The sequence below is a fragment of the Xyrauchen texanus genome, chromosome 1 (assembly GCF_025860055.1).
Source record: "Xyrauchen texanus isolate HMW12.3.18 chromosome 1, RBS_HiC_50CHRs, whole genome shotgun sequence".
In the NCBI taxonomy this organism is placed as follows: Eukaryota; Metazoa; Chordata; class Actinopteri; order Cypriniformes; family Catostomidae; genus Xyrauchen; species Xyrauchen texanus.
Window position 1 is genome coordinate 17,585,857 of NC_068276.1, and position 23,251 is coordinate 17,609,107.

The 23,251-nt window shown below is 37.0% G+C and overlaps 2 protein-coding genes across 3 annotated transcripts in view; one reads left to right on the plus strand and one right to left on the minus strand.

Moving 5' to 3' along the window:
- Positions 1-89: 89 nt before the first annotated feature.
- On the plus strand, positions 90-14,770 carry slc16a13 (solute carrier family 16 member 13). Of its 2 annotated transcripts, none has more exons than XM_052126819.1 (6): positions 90-222; positions 6,135-6,359; positions 6,558-6,701; positions 6,785-7,041; positions 10,748-11,273; positions 11,395-14,770. In XM_052126819.1, exons 1-6 carry the CDS (start codon positions 189-191, stop codon positions 11,724-11,726), a joined length of 1,518 nt encoding a protein of 505 aa, XP_051982779.1. In that variant the 5' UTR covers positions 90-188; the 3' UTR covers positions 11,727-14,770. The 2 variants fall into 2 exon arrangements, with proteins under 2 accessions (XP_051982779.1, XP_051982771.1); XM_052126811.1 differs by having other exon boundaries at positions 120-222; positions 6,132-6,359.
- Positions 14,771-14,878: 108 nt separating this feature from the next.
- The window catches only part of acap1 (ArfGAP with coiled-coil, ankyrin repeat and PH domains 1), a 30,089-nt gene continuing 21,716 nt past the window's right edge, over positions 14,879-23,251 (minus strand). The window contains exon 23 of the mRNA XM_052126774.1: positions 14,879-15,835. Coding sequence (XP_051982734.1) covers positions 15,741-15,835 — 95 coding nt within the window. The 3' untranslated portion in view covers positions 14,879-15,740. The remainder of the gene's footprint in view (positions 15,836-23,251) is intronic.

The window sequence follows — 23,251 nt, forward strand, 5'->3', positions numbered from 1 at the left end:
CGTTCCTGAAAAAAAGGAAACTTTTAACAACCTCACGCTTGCGTGCGCGCGCACTGGAGGCGGGGCTTCGATTAAACTAAACCCGCACCACGTGCAAATGTGACAGCGGGCCATGCCAAGCGCAGGTCCAAAGGGATGTTGTTATATATATATTTAAAAACAAGGGTTTTAATACCTTTGATTTGACAATGACACCGCAGGAAAAGGGCGATCGGGTCATGGGTAAGTAACGATCTGTTCCTTACATGTTTACTCGAATTTTCTTGATATTGCGCCTTATTTACCGTAACCGATGATGGTATGATTTAGCTTAGTCAAGAAGTAGCACTGCTTGTCTTAAATGTAATACATTACTGCCGTTTGTGCCATACTGTGATGACCGCCATCAAAATATAAATAAGTCCTATATCTAAACTGTAGTGTACACATTGGTGTGAAAGATGATGTAGATCGATCTGCGTTTATATTGCGAGGATTACGCTATGAATTCATTAAATTGTACTGTCATATGACAGTGTGATAAATGTCTACAATTGCATATGATCCAAGCAAGGTTCACTCCTAGTCTGCCACCCCACATTCAAACAGCGAGAACCATGTAGACAAACGAGCTTCAACGATATCAGCAGTAACTAACACTGTCAACAACTACCTATAGCCTATTTAATGTTAATGGTGACAGAAGCCCATTTTCTTTCAGGACAGTGTATTCGCGACGTTTGTTCATACCGGCTTCCAACTTTTCATTTATTCTTAGAGCTAAATAATTGAAACCCTACAACATAATTATAAAAATCATGCACACAGTCACGTGTTAAATCATTTGTGGATAAAGACGAACACATAAAGAAGGCCAAAAGGTTAGGTTTTGCAATTAAATAAAAAAATGCAACGCTTTTATACCGCTTTTTGCAAATGTGTATGTTTATAGGTGCACATATTATATAAACATGTCTGTTGTGGTTCGCCAAAGTTCTGCTTGTATTCCCTGCCTGCAAAGTTTCAAAAACTTGTCTACAGTAGCCCTAAAGATTGTGCTGATAAAGAAACATGCTAGTCTTAAAGTTTATTTCTTTCACTTTGGCAACATAAGGTGAACTTGATACACCTGTCATAATCATCAGGACCGCCGCTCCATTTACGCATATTACGCAGTCTTTGCATACACTGTACAAAACAATGTCAGTAATTTGAACGGTAAAAGACTGTAAAAATGCAGTTAAAAAAAAGTTAACTGGTAGTTACCTTCAAATATAGAGTAAAAAGTTATAAAATACACTGGCGACCAAAAGTTTGGAATAATGTACAGATTTTGCTGTTTCAGAAGGAAATTGGTACTTTAATTCACCAAAGTGGCATTCAACTGCTCACGAAGTATAGTCAGGACATTACTGATGTGAAAACAGCACCATCACTATTTGAAAAGTCATTTCCAGCAGCATCACTCCAACAACTTATCCTCGAGTAATCATGATAAATTGATCATTTTATACTACGAAAATCACTTGCCATTATATCAAACACAGCTGAAATTAATCAATATTAGGTAAAAAAAAATCAAATAAATAAACTCTAGAAATGAAGGAACGAAGGCTACACAATGCTTCACAAAGATTTCATACAAAGGTGTACACTACAGTCTTCAAAGACAAAGCACAACTGTCTCTAACAAGGACAGAATGAGATGTGAAAGACCAGATGTACAACTAAACAAGAGGATAAGTTCATCAGAGTCTCTAGTTTGAGAAACCGACGCCTCACATGTCCTCAGCTGACAGCTTCATTGAATTCTACCCGCTCAACACCAGTTTCATGTACAACAGTAAAGAGAAGACTCAGGGGTGCAGGACTTATGGGAAGAATTGCAAAAGCCCCTTTTGAAACATAAAAACAAAAAGAAATGGTTAGATGGGCAAAGAAACAGACATTGGACAACAGATAATTGGAAAAGAGTGTTATGGATCTTAACCCCGTTGAGCTTCTGTGGGATCAGCTAGACTGTAAGGTGATGTGAGAAGTGCCAGACAAGACAGCCACATCTATGGCAAGTGCTACAGGAAGTGTGGGGTGAAATGTCACATGAATATCTGGACAAACTGACAGCTGGAATGTCAAGGATATGTCATTGCTGCACGTGGATGATTTATTGATGAAATCTCTTTGAAGTAGTGAAAAAATTTCAGATTGCAATCATAATTTATCACGTTATTAATGTCCTGACTATATATTGTGATCAGTTGAATGCCACTTTGGTGAATAAAAGTAACAATTTCTTTCCATTAAAGCAAAATCTGTACATTATTCCGAACTTTTGTCTGCCAGTACATTTAAAATGACAATGCATGTAGTTTTATTGTAAAAAGTTTTCTTTTTAAAAAGGCAGTCCCCAATTGAAGTGAATGGGGCCAGTCCATAAATGTAAAAATACTCACTGTTTCGTGGCCTGGGCAGCTCAGCGAGTATTGACGCTGACTACCACCCCTGGAGTTGCGAGTTTGAATCCAGGGTGTGCTGAGTGACTCTATCCAGGTCTCCTAAGCAACCAAATTGGCCCGGTTGTGGTCCCGATTAAGTGGTTATCGCTCTCAATGGTGTGCTTGGTAAGTTGTGCTTGGACCGTGGAGAGTAGCATGAGTCTCCACATGCTGTGAGTGTCTGCGGTGTCATGCACAGCGAGCCACGTGATACGTGTATTGACAGTCTCAGAAGTGGAGGCAACTGAGACTTGTACTTTGCCACCCAGATTTAGGTGAGTAACCGTGCCGCCACGAGGACCTATTAAGTAGTGAGAATTGGGCATTCCAAAATTGGGGAGAAAAGGGGATAATTTTTTTTTTAAAACCTCACTGTTTCAAAAGTGAACAACATGCATGTTCAAATTATTCTAGTGTGATAAAATCGCTTACTAACCTTTTCTGTGTAAAGTTATATAAAATTGTACAACTTGCAATGATGATGTAACGCTGTAAACCCTAAAATGTCCATAAAACTACCTCACTGTGACCACGTTTTATTTTTTTAAAGAAATGGAGGGACAAGTTGGAATACTTTGTTGTGGTATTCGGCATTACACCACAAATGCTGTCGATTGAACTTAACTTGTTTTGAACCCAGATGTGGCAGGGGGGCATGGTCATATGTCGGTCTGCGGGAGAGGGTGAGCGGTAAGGCTCGTCACCTGGGTCGTAATTATCTCTAACAACTGTCTCTCATTAACGTGATGGCGGAGGGAGACCTGAAAAGGCATGTCAGAGCGTCAAAGGGGGTAGAGAGAGAGACCAGAGCCTGAAGCTTTTGTGTGTTGCCAAACAAGAGCCCCTTGTATTTAAATTTCACTAGACTGCATGAGAACAATAAAGCACTCAACTTTGACTGTTCGCTGCCTTTGCCCAGAACTTAGAACTTGTTACACCAGAATATTCCTTTAAAGGGATAGTTCACCCAAAGTGTGTGTGTGTGTGTGTGTGTGTGTGTGTGTGTGTGTGTGTGTGTGTGTGTGTGTGTGTGTGTGTGTGTGTGTGTGTGTGTGTGTGTGTGTGTGTGTGTGTGTGTGTGTGTGTGTGTGTGTGTGTGTATAAAGTAAACCTGCAGAGTTGCGTTCACAATGCAAATGAGAAACTGTTCTGTGGGAAAAAAGCTAACTAAACTCAGAGCACCTCCTGAGAAGGTCTGAGGTAATCTGCAGCATTTTCAAATACAACATTATTCTTACAAACTGTTTTCAGACAACTGAAACATAAAAGAAAGAGTGAGAACTCTTTACATGTGCGTGTTTCACGAGACACGCTCCCGCTGCACGCCTCTGAACAAACAGAGTATCAGACACTCACATCAATGGCTCTTATTTCATCTGTTCTTCAAAATATAATAAAAAATATATATTTAAGCACGCCTTTGTGCCTAACAACATTTCTTGTCATGTGTCACTTGAGACATCTTACAGGTCGCCCGCCACAGCGGCGAGAAGATTAGCAAAAATACCCATCAATGCATATGAAATACCTGCATTTGGTGGTTAGATGGTAGCAAATTTAATACACTGGGCTACTATTTAATGTATTTGGCAACTTCCCAGCTCCATTGTTTTGTCAATTCCAGATATTGTCAATCATCATTTGTCAATGAGCATCGCAATCGGCATCAGGACCTATTGTTGATATCCGATTACATCATCCTATCACTCAGCCCTATTTTTTTGCACTTTAATTTTGCAGTACATCATTATTTTCAACCCATTTGCAGTGATTGCAAATTTTCTAACAATTCAACTTAACTTCACCTGTTCAAAGTTGTGAAGAACTGTAATCTGTTGTGTGTGTTTGTATGTGTTCAGGACAGAACTAGACCTATTACTGTGTTAAGAACTGACGTCTGACTGCTTATGTGCAACCCAGATGTAGATTAAGCACATATATGTAACTGAAACAAGTCGATCATTGCTCCGCTGTCAAAAGTACATAACTGATTATTGTAGGTGTGCAATAATCTCCTTGACACTTCACAAATAAACCTGTGGATTATGCATAATAATGGGAACATTGCTCACAGCAGAGGTATTGACTTTTCACAGTGCATTTCCCATTTAAAAGCACTATCGCTATAACATTTTCACTGGTTGACCTCAGTAATGGATTAGTGGTTGTTTCACTAGTCAACCATTCTGGCACGTCCCTATTTAAAACATCTTCGTTTTAAAATTGAAATGGGTAGATGTTTAACAGCAGTGTTGCCCAGAGGAAGGGGGTCGTGGAAAGGAGTGTTTAGTAACCTGGTAGATTTGAAGAGATTATAAACAATATGATAGAGACCCTTTATTTATTGTAGCAAGACACGGACCATGTTTACATGCACTTAAGAAAATGGTTTATTGTTATCTCAGCGAGTAAAGACGCTGACTACTACCCCTGGAATTGCGAGTTTGAACTCTGACTCCAGCCATGTCTCCCAAGCAACCAAATTGGCCCAGTTGCTTGGGAGGGTAGAGTCCATGGGGTAACCTCCTAGTGGTCGCTATAGTGTGGTTCGCTCTCAGTGAGGCGTATGGTGAGTTGTGCGTGGATGCCGCGGAGAATAGTGTGAAGCTTCCACACGCACGCTATGTCTCCGCACCAATGTGCTCAACAAGCCACGTGATAAGATATGCGGACTGATGGTCTTAGGCACGGAGGCAACTGAGATTCGTCCTCTGCCACCCGGATTGAGGTGAGTCACTACGAGGACCTAGAGCACATTGGGAATTGGGCATTCCAAATCGTGAGAAAAGGGAGAAAATAAAAACCACGAAAACCATTTATTCCAGGGTTTTAGCAGAAAGCGGCATTCTGTAAAAAGTGATTCCTTATGCCATTTAAGGGATTAAGAGAAAGCGGTTTAACACACCTAGGTTTCTCTCAGAGTACGCGGCTTAATGTGTTGTTGTAAACACATTAGCAGCGTTCTGAGTTGTGTTTGAAGAGTGCGTGCATGGAACAGATTGGGATAACAAATGTCATAGGATGGAGCCCCACAATATGTCAACACAGTGGAAAGAATTCAACATTTCTGGAAGTACAGTGGGAAAATCACATACTATAAACTAGACCCATTTATACACACAAATGTAAACTATTGACTGTCCCTAACATCCGCATATGAGCTTGTACATTGGAGGAATTCTGGAGTTTTATGCAAGGGGGAAACCCCACTACTGTCGCAATTCAGCCGCAGGTCACCATAGTAAGCTAAGAAAGCAAACACTGCAACAATTCTGGAATATCTGGAAATAAAGTGAATTAACAGGGAGTAAAACGGTAAAGTCTTCCTTGGATGCCATGTGTGTTGTTTACACAATCGTTGTGGGAAAATTACATTGCTTTGTAGAAAGCAGTTTATTGACAGAGCCACATGTACAGTATACAATAGTAGAGTACACCGCCTATAGAGTGCATGTAAACTGGAACGCTGTTTTCTCGCAATAAGCCACTTTCTCTCAAAAAGCCGTTTTCTGGTGGCCACATAAACATTTACCCAATTATAGCAACACAGCTAACGATGACAGCCTTGTATTAACCTCATTCATTTCATTGTATGTGTAAAGATGTTTACAAGAGTTTTAATGTTTGTCAATGTTCTCTTAATCTGTCTTTTTAAAGCAGCGATGGCTAAGCCCCAAGAGAAGCAGTCATCCCCCCAGATGGTGGCATCTGATGGAGGTTGGGGTTGGGTGGTGGTGGGGGCTCTCTTTGTGGCCTCAGCCCTGGTGTTTGGGCTCATCCGCAGTCTGGGTGTCTTTTTTGTGGAGTTTGTGCAATACTTTGGAGAGAGTGCCCAGGCTGTGTCCTGGATAACATCCATTGGGGTGGCAATTCAACAGCTAATCAGTAAGTTCATTCTGCAGTTTATGTAGATGCTAATTCATTTTGTTTATAACAGAGACGGGTCATTTTTTTTAACTGTGCACACTTTGTTTGCTCATGCTTGTTTGCTAACAAACCATTACTTTGGTTTGCCTCATTCGATTAAGTGTGTGTGTGTGTGTGTGTGTGTGTGTGTGTGTGTGTGTGTGTGTGTGTGTGTAGGTCCAATAGGTACAGCAGCAAGCAATTTGTATGGAGCTCGGCCAGTTGTTATGATTGGAGGATTTCTCTCAGGCCTGGGATTTATTCTGGCTTCACAGGCAACAACACTCTCGCACCTTTACCTGACCATGGGAGTCATCTCAGGTGAGATGCCCTTAAAATGATTCGGTTGCAAAATCCTGATTAACGAGTCATGTTCATGTAGTCTTTTTGTCCATTTTTATCAGGGTTAGGCTGGGCACTGGTTTTTACCCCCATTATTGCTTCAGTGATGCAGTATTTCACCATGAGGCGATCTCTAGCCATGGGTCTGGGCTTAACAGGGGTCGGTCTAGCCTCTTTTGCCTTCTCCCCACTATTTCAGTATCTGGTGGAGGTCTATGCTTGGCGTGGAGCCTTGCTTATCCTGGGAGGCCTCAGCTTCAACTTGATTGCTTGTGGGGCTCTCATTCGCCCAATAAAGAAACCAAAAGTTGTGGAGAAGGTATGTGATTTGATGTTCTATATCAGTGTGAATGCTTGTTATTGAACTTGAAAAATCAAACTTTACGTCTGTCCTTGAACTAACTTGATGGTGCATGCTAGGTCTAGCAGATCTCTTTTGCAGGGTTTTCTTTGGTCAAAAGTTGTCTTTGGTTGTGGCTGACACATATGGTCATCCACATGCTCGGTGGTTTATTACATACTTGCAATGAATTAACATATATCAATTACTTTGCATTTAAAGTTCACATTGGATCTAATCATCTGTAACCTTTTGAATTCAACACAGATTTGTTTAAGTTTAAGGTGCTATGTGAAATCAAACTAAATTAACACAATAATTCTATTGGACTGGCTATATTATTTAGACTGTACCAGGGTTAAGTACTGTTTTTTTTAACCGTTAAAACATATCGGACACAATGTCTGGTAAAAATATTAACAAGAAGCGTCAGCAACCATTTTTGTTGATGCCACAAGTGTACAGTGTGACGCCATCCCAATGATGACTGCGCTTTGCTGCCACGGATGTTTAAACTTATATTCATGAATATAACAGGTTGTATACCACACCCTGGCAAAAGCAGCCTGCATTAATCCTGTTAAAATTCCTGTCAAAATTTCCTATTCCTTCACAATCACATTAAAACATACCAAGTTTTATATGCATCTCAAGCTGTAGAGAGATGCTACACTTATTTGACTTCACATGCTTCACAAAATGCTTCTGTGCTATGTAAATCAGAGGAAAATAGTAATACAAATAAAGTCAGGGTTCCCTCAGATCCTTAAAGTCTTAAAATGTCTTAAATTCAGTTTTCCAAAATTTTAGGTCATAAAAAGTCTTAAATGATGTAACAAAAGTCTTAATTATCATTTAAAGAGGTCTTAAATTTGGGAGTGGAAAGACAGGTATCGTGATGTGACCTAATGTGGTTATCAAAAGAATAGGATTTAATTAAATAAATGCATGTGCTGTGTCCTTCAAAATGAAAACGCAGCACTGCTGTATTTTCTGAACGCATGCAGTGTTTCCAGCTGTTAGGCCATATCTGAAATTTATGACAAGCAATCACTAATGATTAACTGTTGGTGATGATGATGATGATGATAATATACTGTGTTGATGAAATATGACAATGTTTACTTTTCATTGTTTATATTGTGTTATGTTGCATATTAGTGGAGGAGTGCACATTTTATTTCCCTTATCTGTTTGAATGAGCAGCTGGAAAAAGTGAAGCGCAAACATTTCAATATAAGAGTCCCTGGTGTATTTCATCCTTTAACGTTAAAAGTTCTGTGCGATCAAATCTTTTGGTTTGTATGTTTTTTGGTATTTTTTTATTGCACCATAAACTGCATCTGGAATTAAATTAAATTTGTGCTCTTGTAGCCTCTGTCTGGCTCTACCCATTACAGGAAGGAAAGACTAAGAACATTTAATCTAGGCTACCAATTTAAAAACTATTGGCAGATTAATTGCCTTTTTCAACACATTATCATATCAGCAAATCCAATATCGGTTAACCTCTAATTTGTATTTATTTATATAATGGTACATTTAATGTGTGTGTGTGAGAGAGAGAGGGAGTGTGTGTGTGTGAGAGAGAGAGGGAGTGTGTGTGTGTGTGAGAGAGAGAGAGAGAGAGAGAGGGAGGGTGTGTGAGAGAGAGAGGGAGGGTGTGTGAGAGAGAGAGGGAGGGTGTGAGAGAGAGAGGGAGGGTGTGTGAGAGAGAGTGTGACATGTCTTGAGTATTGTAAACTTGCAGATACCATGTTTAACTGATAAGCAATGTTATGGTCATGTTGACTGTGTGCCCCTGCCACTTTAAGAGTCTGTGACTATATTATTATTTATTAAGATTGTGAGGGTTTGTTTTGGTATGAGGATACCATATTAATTTTATTTTTGTTCGAGTCTTGCAAAAGGTTTTAAAATCTTACATTTGATTTTCCAAAACTTTTCAGCAGCACTGTAAAGAGAAAGAAATTAGCTAAGGTGAGAGATTACTTGACATAACCTAATGATTTTATTTAAATCTTTCTTTCTTTGAACGTAAGGATATGTGGCAAATTGCAGTTTAGTTTTAATAACTTTTTTTTTTTTTTTTAGGGACAAGCAGCTATTATGAACACACTTTTAATGTTCATTTGAATGAATTATGTCATTATTATATCACATATTATGCATAGTCCATTGCATTACAGCGCAAAATTAACAACTAATAAGATGACCTTATTTATTTATTTTTTTTAATTCAATTTGTTCAGTAAACTTTATAATTCCTGGACACATTGTTTGGCACCGAAACTATGCAAGTGAAAATGTTTGTTTCCTAATAACAGATACTGTTTTCCTTTAATAAGGCTCTTAAAGATTTAAGTAATTTTTAGGAATATCTGATGTCAAACAAGGCCAGTTTATTTCCTAATATTGAACATATTTATTTCGAACAGAATATATATTGCACAACATAAACAATATTACACAGATCTTTTGATCTGAAGGCGTATGCTTAAATGTTTTACATTTTTGTTGACAAAAATATAGTAATTGTGCAAAAAAAAAAAGTTTTTGAAATTGATGACTTGGATCAAATAATAAAGAAAAGCAGCCAATAAGTGCCCAACATAGATGGGAACTCCTTCAATACTGTTTAAAAAGCATCCCAGCTTGATTCCTCAAGAAGTTGGTTGAGAAAATGTCAAGAGTACATGTCTGCGAAGGGTGACTATTATGAAGATGCTAAAATATAAAACAGTTTTGATTTATTTTGGATTTTGTTTAGCCACAACATAATTCCAATATTTCCATTTATGTTATTCCATAGTTTTGATGACTTTACTCTTATTCTAAAATGTGAAAAAAGTAAAAAATAAATTTTAGATATATATATATATATATATATATATATATATAAAATAAAGAATAAGTGTTTCAAAACTTTTGACCTGTATTGTATGTCTTGAAAGTCTCTTTTATGTACTTGCCCTTATATTTACATTGCATTTCCATAAGCAAAACCATAGGTAAAACCATGGATGACTTGTATGTAGCTAGTCTTTCTTAAAATAAATTATAGTATTTGTTCTGAAACAAATGCCACAGTTGTAATAAAAAGTCAATGTCTAATAGATTCCACCAACAAATTATTTAAAATGAAACTAGAATGATGTGTTAATTGCATTTTTTTATTTTTTATTTTATTTTATGGTGTTGCCTCTACCTCATCAGTGCTGTTTAGAATATTTTCTCCATAGCATTTTAAACAAAACATTCTCTTAATTCACATGGATTGCATCAGTTTTGTGGTCTGCACAGCAATATTGAGGGATGTCTGATTGATTTGCGTGAATGATCTGCTGCACTCTATCCTGTCTGGCTCACATACAGTATATTAAGGGCAGCTCCAGTGATGCAGTAGGATTAAGCTGAGCGGATCACTTGCGAGAGTGGTTCTGTGATGACTCGCGCCACACTCATTCAAACAACAGGCTTCAATCATGCAGCTCAAATGTGCATTTTAGACAATAACATATTTACCATATATAAAAAGCCTAACACAAGATGAATATCATTACATTTTCATTGCAGGAAAACCCTGTTGTTAACTTGCCTGTATTTTGACATTTGATACTGTCTTTTGGCATGCGACCTTGCTTTACTTGTATGTTGACATGTTTTTTTTGTGTTCCCTTCATAGACTGAAAACACTCCCAACGTCAAAAAATGCACTTCCTTACTCTCCCGTATCTATGAGTGCTTTGAGCTCTCCCTGCTTTTGCATCGTGGCTTCATCACTTACACCTTGGCTGTCACTTTCTTCAATGCTGGCTACTTTATCCCTTACGTTCATCTTGTTGCCCACAGCCGTAACATTGGTTTCACTGAGTACCAGGCAGCCTTTGTTATCTCTGTCACTGGTGTGGCAGACATTTTCGGTCGTGTAGTGTCTGGCTGGGCCTCAGACCTGGGCAAAATGCGGATGCCACACATGCTGACTGTATGGACTGGGTTACTGGGGCTAGTTTTGCTTCTTATTTCTCTCTGTGTGAATTATCCAGGACTGTTGGTATTCAGCCTGGCTTATGGGTTCTGTGCAGGAGCAATGACGCCACTGGTCTTTGCAGTGGTGCCAGAGATTGTAGGCATGGAGCGAATGCTAGGAGCCCTTGGCCTCATACAGCTTATAGAGAGCATTGGAGGACTGCTGGGAGCTCCACTGTCTGGTAGGAGCCCATTGCCATAAAAAAATCATCATGATACTAGTTTTGTTTAAAAGGCTGTCAAATTGTTACAACTCTTCAGGTTGATAAGTATTCACACAGTTGTCTATATTATTCCTTCTAGGTTGGCTAAAGGACTGTACTGGGACATACACAGCATCTTTTATGGTTGCTGGAAGTTTCCTTTTGTTAGGGACATTAGTTACAGCGACTCTACCTCATTTTTGGTCCTGTACGACCCCTCCACCTTTATCACCATCAAAGAAGAAGCCTCAGGATGGCTCCATAGAAGATGGCCTACTCAAAGACACTCTAAACTCAGTTCCTGAGAAATTGTGCTCCTTGGATAATATATCTTGTGCCGATGAGGAGATTGAGGTCCATGGTCATGTGACCGAACCAGTGCCTGAACAACAACAAATGCCTCATAACTCAGGACAGGACGCATCATGCTGACTTAAGGGAAGTATAAAAAATACGGCCTTTTGTGGTGCCCGCAAATTTGTGGACTGAGGGCACCATTTTGTGCAGGGCCATTATTTTTTTTGAGATATCAGCAGACAGCTACAGTATGGGTGGTAAAGCAACTTTTTGTTATTTGGAATTCTGTGAAATATTGTGGAACGTGTAGGTGAATTTCACATCTTTGGTACATTGGCAAACATTCAATGAATTCCACATTTTGCATTTACATATTGTTTGCGACTATAAAACGTTAACGCACTGCTAGTTTCTTAATATATGAGTTGCCAAGATTCCCTCAAGCCTACAGATCTTTGAGCCAAAGTGGCTGCTGCTATCCCTGTGAAGTCTACTGATCGTATTGATCACTAATAACAAGACAATCAGTCTTTTATTTGATTTTGAGGGGCAGAAATAAGTCATTTTACAACTCAAAATTATAGTTTACCAATTCAAAAGCACTTAATTCTTACAGTACCATACGTGTCCAGTGCAGCATACAAAATCTGTTCAATACCTCACAAAACGCCAGAGGTAAAATGTACAGCAATTAGAATTTGTCTTCAGTATATTATAGGTAACAATGTGATTTAAACACCGAACCCATTATATACTCCAGCACTATCAGCAGATTTTGAAACCCTTATGACAGATGTCACTATTATCACCTCAGAGTGAGTCAAGCCTACCACACAGCTCCTATAGGGAATGAATTGACTATGCTGCTCATCTCAACTGTGCCTTTGGACACGCACGATGGGAGAAAGGTGCCTCAGGTTGTTCCTGGCAGGGTACTCCGCCTTACAGGCTCCATATGGCTAGGATTAGGGAGGGGTGGGTTAGGTCATCTGCTGCCTGCCAGGCACCTTTGTACAATGAGCGTGGACATTTATGGTAAAAAAAAACCACACTGCGGTTTTGCTAGCTGGTGATGTGCAAGATCCTATCCCACTTGGACCCCAAAGTGATTCTATTGGCTAATGTTTTAGATAATGTATGTTACATAAACACAACAAAATGTATATAATGTAGACACATTTTGGTGTCATATTGTATATAACCAAAGCTATACAATGTACATTTATAGTTTTATAGTTATAGTTTTTTTTTGTGAGCTCACAAACTTACTATATTGTCTACCTTAGCATGGGCTTAGCAGATTAGCACTTATTTCACTGTCCGATTAGCCTGCTATTTTCGCATATACCGTAAGAAAATTTTTACGCCACCATAATTATTTGTGGATACCACTGCTATTAAAGCATAACTGGAAAGCTATTTTTTTATAATTAAAAAAACAAAATGTTTTGAACTAGCATTTCAAACCGCTACCTCTTAAGGTGCAAGGGGGGCAGGATCTTGCATGACACAGGGAGTTCAGAGGATGTTTTCTGGAAGAATTCAATGATTCCTTTAAATGTATCTTCAAAGAAATATTCATTTATTTTTTAAATGATTATTTATATTATCAGTATTTTTTATTTATTTAGTGTGAATGTTGACTTTTGACATTCTCTGGCAGGAAGATTATTATTATTATTCACACATACAGCTTGAACATAAGGTAAAATTTGCTATAAATCCCCCCACTCATTTTGTGTCATTCACACATTTAATACAGCTGGTCTATTAGTGAGTTGCAATTCTGTCCTTTCTGTTCATGTTAACTTTTAAAAAAAGAAAATTATGATATGAATCTTACGACGTGTGTCTTAGGGTTTTGACATTGATGCATGTCCTCCAGTTATCTGGGAAAATAACTGTGTACATTTTCCACAGAGTCTGTTGACTGCACAAACAAATGTACTTAATCATTGACCAAAATGTTACACACAGCCATACCAAAATCTGTTACACATTTTGTTCTTCAAAGCAGAAGCCTTTTCTTAATGTGTTTAGGATTGTGTTGTCTTGTTTCTTAGCTCACTCCGAAGATCATAAAACTATTAGCTTATCTTTCATTATATATATATATATATATATATATGAAAGAGGTTTTTGGCCCCTTACTGTACACAAGCATCCAACTAGCCAAGCAGCGTGCTGTTTGTGGCAGGGTTGTGTACATTAATATAAAACTTTTTAATGCTTTAGATTAGAGACAAGCGGAAACCTCCTGAAGACTTCCAAAAAATGATGTTTTAAAGAAACTAGTCATAAAGCTGAACATGTGAGCCTTAATCTCCAGGCGGAGAATCTGTGAGCTCAGCTGCTGCCTACTGTACTGCCTTTAGATCAATGAAAAACACACAACATTCCTCATATGTACTATGATTATGGAATCACACATGTAGTAATACTGTATATAACATTTCCATAATTTAAGTGAACAAACTTTCTTAAAGAGTATGAAATACAGGACTACTATGAAGAAATCTTAGCAGCAGCACTTATATCACACGATTATGAATTGCGTAACAAGCATCATAACATCTCTGGTATTGGCTGAACACTGAGCAACTTTACTTTTGACCTTGTAGTGATTTTTTTTATCTTTTTATCTTGTCAGCTGCAAAGAACATAAGCTAATAAGTTACAGGAAGCTGGAAAGCAAAACAATGTATGTGGATGTATTTTGTGGAAATGTCATTGTTCATTAAATTAATCATGAAGATTGAAAACTAGATTGAAATTTGCTTCAGAGCTAGTCAGGTAGTTTTACCTTTTTCAGGTTCCCAGCTGATATCATGTGCCTGTAATAACTTTAATGCAAATTACATGTGATTTGCTGCTTTAATTTCCCAGGAATCTTGCAGCGCAGCAACAACATTTGGGTTTCATTGCAATGAAGTTGGACAGATTTGTGTTTAAATATGGTTAAATAAAATGTGTTCTTGTTTTTCTTAATGTATATTGTATGCTGGTAGATGTCACCTAGTTTTCTCTGACCTGGGATGAGTCAGCAGTATTTATATATATATATATATATATATGAGCAATTTAAGGAATCTTGACAAACACTTGGCATACGCTTATAGCAAAACATATGACCAAATTTACATTTTCTTTTTTACAAAGCAGTATACTATATTCAAACTAAAAGTTGATTACATAAGACAAAAGAGGTGAAAAGTACATGATAAATCTCATTGGCCAAGATAAGCTGAGCATTAAAGTAAAATATTAAGTACTGGATCAAGTGCAAATATGTTTTATTATGGATTCAAGTGAAAGGAATATATTAAAGACATTTTCGGTTTCAACGTTAAATGATCATCCTAGTCGCCCTGTAAATTCACTTGTTACCTGTTTTCTAGCTCAGAAATGCAAATTACATGTGATTTGTATCATTTATTTTTTTTAGCTGCATATTATCATTTTCAGATAATACTCTCAAAACACAGCAAATAACGTATTTTCTAATGGTTGTTTTGTTCTTAATGGAGAAAAAACAGATAAAATGATATAGGAGAACCAGCAAAATAATGACCACCCACTCAAAATAACATTAGCATTCAAGTTGCATTAACACTGTCTCTCTTAAGAGTGAATAAAAATAAGAATAGCAACTTGTGTCCACAGACAATTGTTAAAATGTAAAAACAAGGCACTGCATCTACTCCACTGTTTTCTGCAATATTCCATTTGTTGCTCTCACAGCATTCGGAACATAAACTTGCTCAATATGAATTGCTCCCAATAGATCTAACTGATTAGTACTGTAAAAGATAAATTAGGTGAGCACAGAATAAGTATTGTGCCTGAAGAAATAACTGGAAATAGAATGATCACATGCAATGCAAACAGTCTTAATTATATCATAAAGCCTAAACTGGGATAAATATGCCAAAACCCAGACTTTATGAAACACATTAATGGGAATATATGCTCATGTATGATATATAAACCAAATGAAGCAGCATGTCATAGGAGGTTACGGTTTACTCTGGGGCCTGCTGGGTGATGATTCAGCAAAAAAAGCAGTAGAACGTGGTTATATCACTTTCTGTACTGAGGGTGAATGTATGTGTGTGTTGGAGTAACATGGACATCTAGTGGTCAGGTGGTTTATTTCATGTCAGCGCTACGGCGTTTAAGCTTCTCTGGGTTGTTGGAGGCCATTTGTGAGAAATCCCTGAAGATGTCATGGTAAGTATCATCACCTGCAGAGAGAAGAGAGATAAAGAGGGAGAGAGGAAAGAATGATCATCAGAATAATATTCTCCAAGAAATTAAAATATTTACATTTTTTAAATGGCTTTAAAGATAAAGTGTGTAAATTTTTTAACTACTTTCTCCTGTGGCAGCTTGAAAGGCAGAGACTATAAGTATATAAGTAACTAAGTAGGCAATTTGTAGGTTGATTTCCCCAAAAAGTGTAAACAGTGTGGCTCTTTGGCGATATCAAAACGTTGCAATGTTTATTTGAGCAGCCTGACGTGGCAACATTGGCTCAATTAATAGCATGCGATTGGGGAAGGGACTCTGTTTTTGAGGTTTGGTATCAGACATAACGAAACCATGCCCAATGGGACCAGAGAACCCGATGCGTTTAGGGCCAGTTTGGGTACGTTTTTCCAAGTAGGACTTTGGGTTTGTGGACAGGCTTACCGAACTTGTTCGCACACGCGCTCTCATTCAAAGATGCATGAACGGACAAGTTATGGGCTGTTCACACTGAACGTGTTATTTGCACGTCTGTTCTGTTTTCCTTGGTAAAACACACTGTACTAATGTTTTTGACATTGACGCACAGGACTGTTTTAAACGTTTAAAAGTTAAAAAGAACTTCACATTTAAAAAAACGCTCGTCTATACACCTGCATTCTGTTTCATTCTTTGCGCTGTGTCTAATTATTTTTTTTTAGCACAGTTGTCACACAGATTCAACAATATGAACAAGTTCAGGCAGCATAGAAGGGACTGTTGCAGTGTTTCATATTATTCCAGATTGTTCTGCACCAAGTGAAGTTTCAGCAGATAAACGGTGATTTTTGGAGTTTAAAAAATTGGATCAAGATCCACATGCATTTTAAGGACCTACTGAGCTAAGGTATTTTTCTGGTGAAGAAAGAAATTAATAAACATCAGGGATATACTGAGGGAGAGTAAATGATGAGAGAATTTTAATTTTGGGGTGAACTATCCCTTTAATACAATATTTTAGTTCTTGATCCCTTGTCATAAACAATATTTTGCTTTCTAAATGATTCGTTTTTACAAAATTATTCAGCATGATCTTATAAAAATTACGTGACTGTGGCAACATTTTTGCCAAACAAAATTATGTGCAGTTTCCCAGTTAAATTTCCAGCAAAGGGGGCTTAAAGTGAGTAAAATGGTATCATAATCATTCAATATTCACCTTAAAAAATTGTCTGGAAGTTTTAATGATTAAAACGTACCTCCCTAACCAAAAAACTTTAACCTAACTGATAATGTCCTAAAAGCAAATGAGAGGTGAACAAAACAGACATCTTGACCCTTAACCAACACCTAAACATAACCGATAATGTCCTAAAAGCAAATGAGAGGTGAACAAAACAGACATCTTGACCCTTAACCAACACCTAAACATAACCGATAATGTCCTAAAAGCAAATGAGAAGTAAACAAAACAGACATCTTGACCCTTAACCAACACCTAAACATAACCGATAATGTCCTAAAAGCAAATGAGAGGTGAACAAAACAGACATCTTTACCCTTAACCAACACATAAACATAACCGATAATGTCCTAAAAGCAAATGAGAGGTGAACAAAACAGACATCTTTACCCTTAACCGACACATAAACATAACCGATAATGTCCTAAAAGCAAATGAGAAGTAAACAAAACAGACATCTTGACCCTTAACTCTTTCCCTGCCAAACACGGAATTTTCCGTGTTTTATGAAAAAACGCTTCCCCGCCAAACACGGAATTTTCCGGGTTTCCGTGTTTTAGGTGTTATACGGTAAGGAAGACCCCTGCGCATGTTTTGAAAGAGTACGCAACTCTTTGATCAAAGAAACAGACTGCGATCGTCTCAAACATGAAGAAGTGGAGTATGAGAAGCTCAAAATATCAGACATAAACATGCCTTTTTCTCAGCTTTTTGTCTGAAATGTTGTTTTTTGACAAAACCTACCTCTGTTCAAGTCGCAATAAAAAAAGAACAAATGAAGATAAAATAAAATTGTTTTTTTTTGACTAAAAGCAGAGGCCCAGATCTTTATTTTGATATATAGCATCTTCATATATTCATGGAAGAAAATATTCTGTGGGCCATTAAAATTTAGCGAAAATCGTCAAAAACCCTGGCGGTGGCTGGCAACTTTTTTTTAAAAACGCTGGCGGGGAAAGGGTTAACCAACACCTAAACATAACCGATAATGTCCTAAAAGCAAATGAGAAGTAAACAAAACAGACATCTTTACCCTTAACCAACACCTAAACATAACCGATAATGTCCTAAAAGCAAATGAGAGGTGAACAAAACAGACATCTTTACCCTTAACCAACACATAAACATAACCGATAGTGTCCTAAAAGCAAATGAGAAGTAAACAAAACAGACATCTTGACCCTTAACCAACACATAAACAAAACCGATAATGTCCTAAAAGCAAATGAGAAGTAAACAAAACAGACATCTTTACCCTTAACCAACACCTAAACATAACCGATAATGTCCTAAAAGCAAATGAGAAGTAAACAAAACAGACATCTTGACCCTTAACCAACACCTAAACAAAACCGATAATGTCCTAAAAGCAAATGAGAAGTAAACAAAACAGACATCTTGACCCTTAACCAACACCTAAACAAAACCGATAATGTCCTAAAAGCAAATGAGAAGTAAACAAAACAGACATCTTGACCCTTAACCAACACCTAAACAAAACCGATAATGTCCTAAAAGCAAATGAGAAGTAAACAAAACAGACATCTTTACCTTTAACCAACACCTAAACAAAACCGATAATGTCCTAAAAGCAAATGAGAAGTAAACAAAACAGACATCTTGACCCTTAACCAACACCTAAACATAACCGATAATGTCCTAAAAGCAAATGAGAAGTAAACAAAACAGACATCTTGACCCTTAACCAACACCTAAACAAAACCGATAATGTCCTAAAAGCAAATGAGAAGTAAACAAAACAGACATCTTGACCTTTAACCAACACCTAAACAAAACCGATAATGTCCTAAAAGCAAATGAGAAGTAAACAAAACAGACATCTTGACCCTTAACCAACACCTAAACAAAACCGATAGTGATGCTGAGGCAATTGTCATTAATTTGTCATAAAAGCAAATGTGACATGAAAAGCAGATATTCTGAAGAAACCACGTCATTTTGTGTCACTTCTATGACACTTTTGTCTTAATATCAGATTGTGTTCTTGGCTGAGGTTGAATCTTGGTCTCCTGAGTCCAAAGTTAAACACTACCGTGGAAGCTAATCAGATAGGAATAAGTGTGGAAATGTTGGTGTGTCTGTAATATAAGCATTAAAATGTGTTGTTTTTCAATTAATATGTTATAGTAAAAGTGTTTCCATACCATAACAGTGTGTGAGTAATAGAGTGAAAAATAAGTGTTTATAAAGTTATCACCCATTGCATTCATGATTTGTGAAATTTAATAAAATGCACAGTTGCTGTAAACGCCTCTAATGTTCATTTTACCAGGAAACGGTGGCAAAATGTAGAAAGCCAGCATGTAAAAGTTTGTTTGCAAAACTTTTGTTATAACGTTCATACAATGAGACTAGGTTGCAATTATAAAATGTACATCCTTTTCGCTAAAGTATCCTGACACTTCCTTATATTTTTTGCATGATCTCTATATCAAATTATCTTACAGAACTAGAGTCAGGAATTATGGGCCAGTGGTTCAAGCCCCAGCACAGTCAAGATTCCACTGTTGGGCCCTTGAGCAAGGCCCTTGACCCTATCTGCTCCAGGGGTGCGGTTTCATGGCTGACCCTGCACTCTGACCCCAGCTTAGTTGGGATATGCGGAAACATCTGCATTTCATTGGCTCTCTACCTGTACTCTGCACAATGACAATAAAGTTGAATCTTAATCTTATCTTAATAATGCCATTTTATCATCAGAGAAAGAACAGCATTTAAATGAGGTTAACAAGGTCCAACAAGTTTAACATGACTATTCAAATAAAAAAAACACTGCTGATACTCTGACCCTTCAATAAGGTCAATTGTCTAGAGACATACGGCTAACTGTGCCCCTACTGATGCAACATCAGAGCCTATTATCAGTGAGATTCACACCATGGGGCAGTGTGTTTAACCTCTTGGCACGCAAGGGTCTATTTGTAGAAGTAAATGTTAAAATCAGGAAATAAAAACTAAATGTTTTTCCATTTCAGTTAGCTCTGAGCAGAAACAGTATTTTTTCGTTCCGGTTCGAGTGTTCCGCAGCCTCCTTTTCCAATTGGTAACCAGTTACAACGAAATGAAAGAATGGTTAATAACGTTCATTTTTAAATGACAGTATTCTGTGCTAAGGGTGGGTGAAATGCCAGTTGCAGTATGGCCAGATCTGGCAAAAGGAACACGTTCAAAATAAGGGATTATCCTTTCCCAAAAATAAGCTATAGAATTTTTGGAATGGAATTCACATTATAGAAATCACAAGCGTTGTATGGAGTAGCGTATATAAAATAACATCTTTTCAATAATTGTATTTTTAATATTAAATATATCCTCGAAAATATTTCAAACATACATCTGGCCATACATCGATTTTCCTTGAATCTAGATTAATCTTGCATGTATTATTTGTCATTTTATATAAGCTACATCCACAACGACAATTAGGCAAAGACTTGTGATGCCACGATTTCTTCAGAATCGCACATGCTTATGTTCTACTAAAGAGAGTGAAGCCCCATTTTTTGGGCTACAGGAAGTGGTGTAGTTTCTGAAAATGTATGAGATCAACCATTTATCTTTTGGTTTCAATAAGAAATTATCGAAACAATATTAACTGGTAATTAACCGGTTATGAGCTTTTAAATATAATGTTTTCACCACGGAACAATTGAAAGGGCCTTTGTTCCCATTTTCGGTTAAGTTCTACATTCTACATTAGTTCTACGGTTAAGTTCTACATTTTCGGTTTTTGTTACTTGAACAGTTTTTTTGTCTCTGGTTGAAATAATCTAGTGGTCTAACAGCTATTGAGAGGACTCGCTAGTAGAACTTAAGTGTACAGTAACTGTCAGTATAGGATAAGCAGATGATTACCTGTTGCAGGCAGCGCGGAGGACAGACACTGCAAGCAGTAGACATCTGGCCACCCTTCTCAGGACATGCACATATACAGACGCACGCACGCACACACACACACACCAAAAGCAAAAACAGATTTGTATACACAGACAGATGGACAAACTGGCATAAAGAAGCCCCACAGCAACAAAAAAAAAAAACGATGCAAAAGGCATTAGCACTACAAGCCAGCACTCTTGTAAACATTAGGCATTGCAATAGTATCAGAGTAATATAATCCTGTTAATTCCAAATATGACATTTAATGTGATCATTAATGATCGGTCTAAAATATACCCAGAGACTGGAAATTTTAACTATTTATTAATTCATTGGACAATTAATTAAAACACAAGAGTGATGATACCCCCCATACAATGCCAAATATCAATGCTTATCCCATAACTGGACAATTTGTCCACAAATTAAAGTTTTAAAAAAAGTTTATTTTGTTAAATTTTATGCAAACTAATATTTTAGTTAATAATGCTGCAAACCCAAATATAGTTATAGGGAGAAAGACAGAAACTGATAATTACATGCAATGGATACATTAATAAAAGCAAAGATCAAATCGCAATTCAGTGTGCAAATATATGCAAGCAAGAAGATCAAGTGCAAATCAGTATGCAATTAGCATGATGATTAGTGATAGACCGATACAGTATATCGGCCTAGCCTAATGGCAATTTTGCCATTTTCGGGATCTGCCGATAACGGTGTTTGCTTGGCCAATCAACAGAAGGGTTTTATAAGAATAAATATTGCATCAAATACATTTTGTGTACATCCGATTTGCTAAATTGTATTGTTTATCTGCATTTATATCGACTATTCTGCTCTCTAGATATCGGCATCGGCCATTGAAAAACCCATTTCGTCGACCTTATGATGATACCATTACTTTTGGAAAGATTTTGACTTCTGAATGAATTGAATCGGAGATTGAAATTTAGAAGTACATTTTAGACTTTCAGACTTAAATACTTAAATATACATTTTATATTAAAGTATTAAGTTATAAAAAATTAAGAATTGAAAGCATGCCAAAGATTGAAACTATCTACAAAACAAAGTCTGAATGGAGTTTATAAGCATTTGGAGCTGAATTAATTGCAGGAAGTTGTGGAGAATAAAAAGTAGATTTAGAAGCATGCAGAGAAATATCACTACAGCACTGCCTTGCAAGCCTGCCAAGGAATTTACCTTTTACACAATATTAAATGACACTCTAATTCTCTTGTGAATCTGAAATTCCTGAATGTTCCATAAACTAAAACTGGCTCATTAGAGAATCAGTATTCTGAGAATGGCCCATTCAAAAGTGTGAAGGACGTCTATGACAGACTTCAATATAAAAAGAACAAATATTGCACACATTCATTTTTCTGTGTTTCTAATAACCAAGTGAATACAAGCCATAAAGCTAAAACAATATTTGCTTTAAGGGAATATTCTGGGTTCAATACAAGTTAAGCTTAATCCAAAACATTTCTGGCATCCCTTATAGAAATCTAGAGTTCTGGCAAACTAACTGCAAATTTGCCACAAATTTGATGAAATATGATTATTTTACACGCAAATGAGCTTCGCCACAAATGTTTTCCAGAAGTTTGCAGCTCTTCACCAGTAGTGGTGAACCTGCAAACCTTTGGCAACAATGGACAATTTGCTGCAAAGCTCATTAGCATGTAAAAATGATCAGTGGTGAATTTGCCGCAAGTTTGTGGCAAATTTGCAATGAACTCTCAATATTTGTAAGGGATAATATTGATTATCACAAAAAATTTTTTGGACATCTCTCCTTTTCTTAAAAAAATAAATAAAAATAATCGAGGATATTGAGGCATTTACAATGGAAGTGAATCGGGGCCAGTTTTTAGAGAGTTTAAATAAAAATTTGAAGCATATAATTTTATAAAGCACTTACATTAATTCTTCTTTTAAAACTCATGTATTATTTGAGCTGTAAAGTTGTATACATTTACATTTTTACAGTCATTTTAGGGTTTATTGTTTGTTGACATTACAACGTCAAAGTAATGAAGTTAGTAAGTGATTTTATCACACTAAAATAATGTTCACATGCATATTGTTTACATCTTGTGGCTATACCTTTGAAACATTGAGTATTTTAACATTACAAAATTGGCCCCAATTTACTTCCATTATAAGTGCCTCACTGCATCCTGGGTTTTTGCTTTTTTTAAAGAAAAGGAGGGGCAAGTCATAATCAACATTATGCCACAAATGCTGTTGACTGAGCTTAACTTGTATTGAACCCGGAATA

What these genes read in the sequence shown, in the direction of transcription:
- slc16a13 (XM_052126811.1), top strand. Translation starts at nt 189, where the DNA reads ATGACACCGCAGGAAAAGGGCGATCGGGTCATGG. An exon ending in GGCAATTCAACAGCTAATCA is followed by an intron (nt 6,360 to 6,557) that starts GTAAGTTCATTC and finishes GTGTGTGTGTAG; the next exon opens with GTCCAATAGGTACAGCAGCA. An exon ending in GCTGGGAGCTCCACTGTCTG is followed by an intron (nt 11,274 to 11,394) that starts GTAGGAGCCCAT and finishes TATTCCTTCTAG; the next exon opens with GTTGGCTAAAGGACTGTACT.